This window comes from Mandrillus leucophaeus, unplaced genomic scaffold (genome assembly GCF_000951045.1).
Source record: "Mandrillus leucophaeus isolate KB7577 unplaced genomic scaffold, Mleu.le_1.0 Scaffold29, whole genome shotgun sequence".
In the NCBI taxonomy this organism is placed as follows: domain Eukaryota; kingdom Metazoa; phylum Chordata; class Mammalia; order Primates; family Cercopithecidae; genus Mandrillus; species Mandrillus leucophaeus.
Genome location: NW_012103031.1, coordinates 743,196 through 749,315, shown reverse-complemented (window position 1 = coordinate 749,315; position 6,120 = coordinate 743,196). Strand labels below are relative to the sequence as shown.

General features: G+C 41.4%; 1 protein-coding gene across 1 annotated transcript in view; it reads right to left on the bottom strand.

Annotated features, from left to right (window-relative positions):
* ZCWPW1 (zinc finger, CW type with PWWP domain 1) overlaps window positions 1-6,120 on the bottom strand; it is a 28,249-nt gene that overhangs the window by 16,964 nt on the left and 5,165 nt on the right. The window contains exons 3-5 of the mRNA XM_011985825.1: window positions 2,639-2,695; window positions 1,651-1,904; window positions 1,125-1,203 (exon numbers count right to left, since the gene is read on the bottom strand). Of these exons, the coding sequence (XP_011841215.1) occupies window positions 1,125-1,203; window positions 1,651-1,904; window positions 2,639-2,666 (361 nt within the window). The 5' untranslated portion in view covers window positions 2,667-2,695. The remainder of the gene's footprint in view (window positions 1-1,124; window positions 1,204-1,650; window positions 1,905-2,638; window positions 2,696-6,120) is intronic.

The following is a 6,120-nucleotide window of genomic DNA, read 5'->3' as shown; positions in this document are numbered from 1 at the left end:
CCCAGGCTGAAGTGGCGCAATCTCAGCTCACTGCAACTTCCACTGGGACTAGAGGCACATGCCACCACGCCTGGCTAATTTTTATATTTTTAGTAGAGATGGGGTTTCACCATGTTGGGCAGGCTGGTCTCGAACTCCTGATCTAAGTGATCCATCCGCCTTGGCCTCCCAAAGTGCTGGGATTACAGGCATAAGCCACCACACCTGGCCTCCCTCACCGTGTTCTTTATTCTAAAAACTAAATCCCTAACCACATGCAAAATCGGTATTAGAAACTGAAATTTGCAAGGATATGTACCCTAAGTTTTTCAAATCTAGGGAAAACAACTTTATCTTTTCTAAGTAGTTTGTAATTACATAGAAATACATTTTAACTGCATTTAAAAAATTTAGGGCCAAGCACTGTAGCTCACATCTACAATCCCAGCACTTTGGGAGGCTGAAATGGGAGAATTGTTTGCAGCCATGAGTTCAAGACCAGCCTGGGCAACATAGCAACACCTCATCTCTACAAAAAATAAAAATTAAAACAACAGGCTGGGTGCAGTGGCTTACACATGTAATCCCAGCACTGAGAGGCTAAGGCAGGCAGATCACTTGAGGTCAGGAGTTCGAGACCAGCCTGGTCAGCCTGGTGAAACCTTGCCTCTACTAAAAATACAAAAATTAGCCAGGCGTGGTGGTGGGTGCCTGTAATCCCAGCTACTTGGGAGGCTGAGGCAGGAGAATCACTTGAACCTGGGAGGCGGAGGCTGCAGTGAGCCGAGATCACATCACTGCCCTCCAGCCTGGGTGACAGAACAAGATTCCATCTCAAAAAAAGTAATAATAAGTAAATAAGTAACAACAAAAATCCCATGGCTTGAAAATTTAGGTAAGACTATATATAAATTCTGAAGTAAATGTAATCTACTTTTTCTAAAAATATGTACCCTTTAAGGTAGTTTAGCTATAGTCCTGTTGATAAGTGATGAAGTATTTTTAAAATATATTGAAGTCTTATCTAATATTACCTTATTTAGAAGATGGGAGAGGAAGAGAGAAGCTGTCAGACTTAACTGTCCCTCTCAGGTAATAGTCACTCTGCCTAACTGAAACCCTTTTTCTCTTACTACATGCCATACCCAAGCACTCCTGAAGGGACTTCTGCAGCACAATCTGGACAATCTCCTCAAATTCTGCACGGGTAAGACTTGATTTTTCCTGCAGAGACAAGGGTAGGGGAGGAAAACCACTTACTTTTCCATAGTTTTTCCCCCTGAACAGTCAGGGAAGCCTCCTTTAGATGGATGAGGCAGTAAGTTTACAAGATGGAAGGCATGCAGTCAGCATACCTAAGGAGGCCATGAACTCTATCCCAGATCTCCTGGGAATAAAGGAGTCAAAGGAAAGACAAAAGGGTATAATGTCTCTGTCCACTTCTACCCCCACCTCTAACCCACCTCATCCTATTATTTCCTGTTCAATTCTTCCATCAAAACATTTTTGACCTCTTTGAGAAAAAAAAGAAAAATGGAAGCTCCCAAAAAGGAATACAAACCTGAAACTCTAGGGTGAATTTCCCCAACATGAAAAGACTGTCTGTCTAGCCTTAGCCAGGGGCAAGGTATGAGGAGATATCCTACCAGAGCCCACCAATATGACTGGTACCTTTTCTTTCTTCTCTGCTTGCTTGTTGTTTTGTGCCTTTCTTTTTTTCTCCTGGCCCCTGCTTGGACCATTCTTTGTGGTTGCTTTTTCCTCTTCCTTTTTTAAACTGGCCTTTGGCAGGCTTATGCTGGCCTCTGTCTCTGGGGAACTGATCCCCAGGGTCTCCTCCTTGGGGGAGTTAGGACTACAAGGTAACAGGCTGTAAGATTTTTGTGCAGGTGGGGCAAAGATTCTCTTTGGTCCCTTTCCACATTCTGAAAGAAATGTGATCACGTGGAATTTATGAAACATACAGTCTAACAGAGATTGCCAAACATTGCCCTTTGGCCATTACAGAATGATATGGAGAGAGCTTTTAACAAATTCAGATTCCTGGGTCTCTCACTCCCCAGCCCTGAGATGCTGACAAGGTAGTTTGACGTGAGAGGCCTAGCAATCTTTAATTTTACAAGGCTAGTTGATTCTGATACACTGCCAGGTTTGGGAACCACTACGTCAAAGGTGATAAATATAAACATGCAGGAAGCTGAATTATCCAAACGTGAAACTGTATAATTTGCTCATTTTTACTTTAGATAAAATGTTATGGAAAATTGGAGCAATTTTTTAAAAATTAGTCAAAATCTATAAATTATTCACAGCTCTTATGCCACCTCCTCAATAAAAATTATAATGATCCTCCCAGGTATATCTTTCTTCTGAGCTTCCTTAATACTCTGCACAAAACTGGTGGCATTTACCACATTCAACTTTATAATAGGTATTTAAATGCCTTTTCTCTCCCCAAGTTCATATGTTCCTCGAGCAGGACTGTTTTTAAGTCACATTTATTTCACTCAAAGCATCTTGTTTTGTTTGACCAGAGCAGTAATTTGACCAGAGTGGGCACAGAATATAGGGACCTGAACCAGCCTTTGGTGGAAAGGATGTCCAAAAGGAGAAAAATGAGAGAGATGTACAAAGTGAACCTCCCTCACTCTTGACTCACCTTCTTTATTCTGCAATGTTGTCATCATTCAGCTTAGAAACTACACTTTGTGTGCCTCTGTTAGAAAAAAGAAATTAACTGCTATGACTCTGATTAAACAAGATTTTAAACCTTCTGTCTTCCTGGGTTCAGGAACTCTTTGTTTCAGACCTCTGAACTATGTTTCTGCATTCTTGACCTCCTCTGTGGTGCCAATTACATGCCTCTGTGGTGCCAGTTACACGCCAGGGAATAATGAGAGTTACTGTTTTAAAGATTGGCAACAATCAGGGCTGGGTATGGTGGCTCACACCTGTAATCCTGGCACTTTAGGAGGCCGTGGCAGGCAGATCAGTTCAGCCTGGGAGTTCAAGACCAGCCTGGACAACACGGCAAAACTCTGTTTCCACAACAAATAAAACAAATCAGCCAGTGTAGTGGCATGGGCTTGTAGTCCCAGCTACTCTGGAGGCTGAGGTGGGAGGATCACTTCAGCCCAGGAGGCGGAGACTGCATTGAGCCAAAATTGTGCCCCTGCACCCCAGCCTGGGTGACAGAGTGAGACCCTGACTCAAAAATTTAAATAACAAATAAATATTAGCAGCAATCCTTAGTGTATTATGTGCCTAGAACCATGTCCAACATAAGGCAGGCAGCAGAAATGGTAGTAGTACCAGAAGTACAGGTAGTAGTAGAGCAGTGATGATAGGGTATGAATAAGAAAAGAGAGTTTTCTTCAGAGGGATAGCCTCATTTCATAAGCCTCTCCTAAACACTTAAGACCACACACATAATTTGATAATTCTCTGACCTCAGAGGTCTCTGTGCATAGAGAAGCCCCACTTTTAACATCATTATAATGTTTATTTTCCCTTTCTTAGATCCTCAGTCCAATCTCAATTTTCCAATGTACTAGATTCTACCAATCTCTAATCATAGCTCAGAAGTATTTGATAACCAGCACAGGTTCCCAGATAATATCTTCTTCCTTATTCTACCTTAGCACCTAATAATGAGAAATTAAATTAGTGCCTTCTTTGATATTCATAGTTCATCTTCAGCAATCTACTCACAGATGTTCCACACGACATGACATCAATGTGTTTGTTTTCCTTTTTCTTTTTTTTTGAGAAGGAATTTTGCTCTTGTTGCCCAGGCTGGAGTATAATGGCACGACCTCGGCTCACCGCAAGCTCTGCCTCCCAGGTTCAAGCAATTCTCCTGCCTCAGCCTCCCCAGTAGCTGGGATTACAGGTATACGCCACCATCCCCGACTAATTTTGTATTTTTAGTAGAGGCGGGGTTTCTCCATATTGGTCAAACTAGTTTTAAACTCCCCACCTCAGGTGATCTGCCCACCTCAGCCTCCCAAAGTGCTGGGATTACAGGTGTGAGCCACTCCACACGGCCTGACATCAATGTGTTTCTTGATTACTACTGACACTGTAACTAATGGTAATGGCTAACACTTACTGAGCACTGACTATATTCTTTACCTTTTATGTAGCATTCCATTTAATTCTCACAACAGATCTATGAGATGGGTAACATTTACACTTGGGGGAAATTCAGGCTTACAGGGATTTAAATATACTAAGTCACTGATAAGTAGTAAAATCAGGATTAGAACCTGTCTGATTTCAAAGTTTGTGCTAATAACTGCTATGTGACATCCTAACAGTCTAATTCAGTGCTTCACCACCATTTTGCCATCACAGCACACACAGAAAACATACATTAATAGCATATACTGAAACACATAGAAAATGACATTTCCAGGTACTTTGGGGGTAAAAGGACCAGGCTGCTCACAGCCACAGGCAACTGAAGAGTCACACCAAAGGCTGAAGAAGAAATTAGTATCTACACAGCTACAAGCTATTTGTGACCCACCAGTGTGCCAAGACTCATCTGGGGACATTCCAATAATTTTATTTTCCAATTTATACTTTCCCACTACTGATATTATTTCCACACAGCTTTATTTTCATGTTTTCTTTCCAACCTTTTTTACGTTCCAACCCTTATTTTACATTCAAGGGGTACATGTGCAGGTTTGTTACATGGGTAAACTGCATGTCATGGGATTTAGTGTACAGATAATTTTGTTTCACAAGTAATGAGTATAGTACCCAATAGGTAGTTTTTCAGTCCTTACCCTCCTCCCACTCTCCACCCTCAAGTAGGCTCCATTGTCTATTGTTCCCTTCTTTGTGTCCATGTGTATGTAATGTTGAGCTCCTACTTTATAAGTGAGAATATACAGTATTTGGTTTTCTGTTCCTGTATTAATTCACTTAGGATAACGGCCTCCAGCTCCATCCATGTTGCTGCAAAGGACATGATCTTGTTCTTTTATATGGCTTTGTAGTATTCTGTGTCCCACCCAGCTTTCTGAAGAAAACTGTCTTTTATTTTATTAACTTTAACCTCTTATAGCCCTTTACCCAGTTTTCTTTAGACTTAGGGGATATATGTCATTCTTACTTTTATAACCATTATAAAAAGCATTCTAGCTCTGGGAAAACCTTTAGGGATAATAAAGCCCCAACTCCCCTTTCTACAGATGGAAAAAAACATGCTAACAGAGGTTAAGTGGTTTGCCCAAAGACTCAGTGTTAATATATTGTTGAGCTTAGATGAACCCAGGACTTTTGCCTCTCAATTCTACTAATAACATATCTATTCTACTCAGTGATCTTGTTTCTGTTGGTTTTGAGCAGTTTGAAAGTCCTACAACTGAAACTCATTGTTCTAAATCTGTGATCCCCACTATAAAGAGATCCAAAAGCAGCATAAAATGGATCATTTGGTTCACATACACTTCCCTTTAAAGGATCAGAAAATTTTAAGACCTTAAATGGCCAAACTTGTTCAAGGTGTAGGGTTCCTCTCTCTAGACCACAAGATAAACTTAAAGGGTACTGAGGTTTTGACAGTGTGGCCACAGCATGGCTGTGAATGTGAATACCCTTTAACATTTTTCTGTTCCTTTCCTCACTTCTATAAATGTGAATAATTCAGACATGCTATTCTAAAGCAACTATGTTTCCTTTATATTAAAGGGCACATTTTCTTGCTGATTCCATTTTAACTCATCATCATCAATCCCAAAACATATTTGCTCCAGAAAAAAAGGCAAGTTGGAATTTTGGGGAGAAACACTCAAGCAAATTAATCTCCTTTATTATAATCCTAAATAGAAGGTAATGACTGGATAAAATTGGCCAGGCATGGTGGCTCACACCTGTAATCCCAGCACTTTGGGAGGCTGAAGCGAGTGGATCACCTGAGGTCAGGAGTTCGACACTAGCCTGGTCAACATGGCAAAACCCCATCTCTACTAAAAATACAAAAAATTAGCCGGGCGTGGTGGCAGGCGCCTGTAATCCCAGCTACTCAGGAGGCTGAGGCAGGAAAATTGCTTGCACCCAGGAGGCGGAGGTTGCAGTGAGCCAAGATCGCGCCATTGCACTCCAGCCTGGGCAACAAGAGCAAAACTC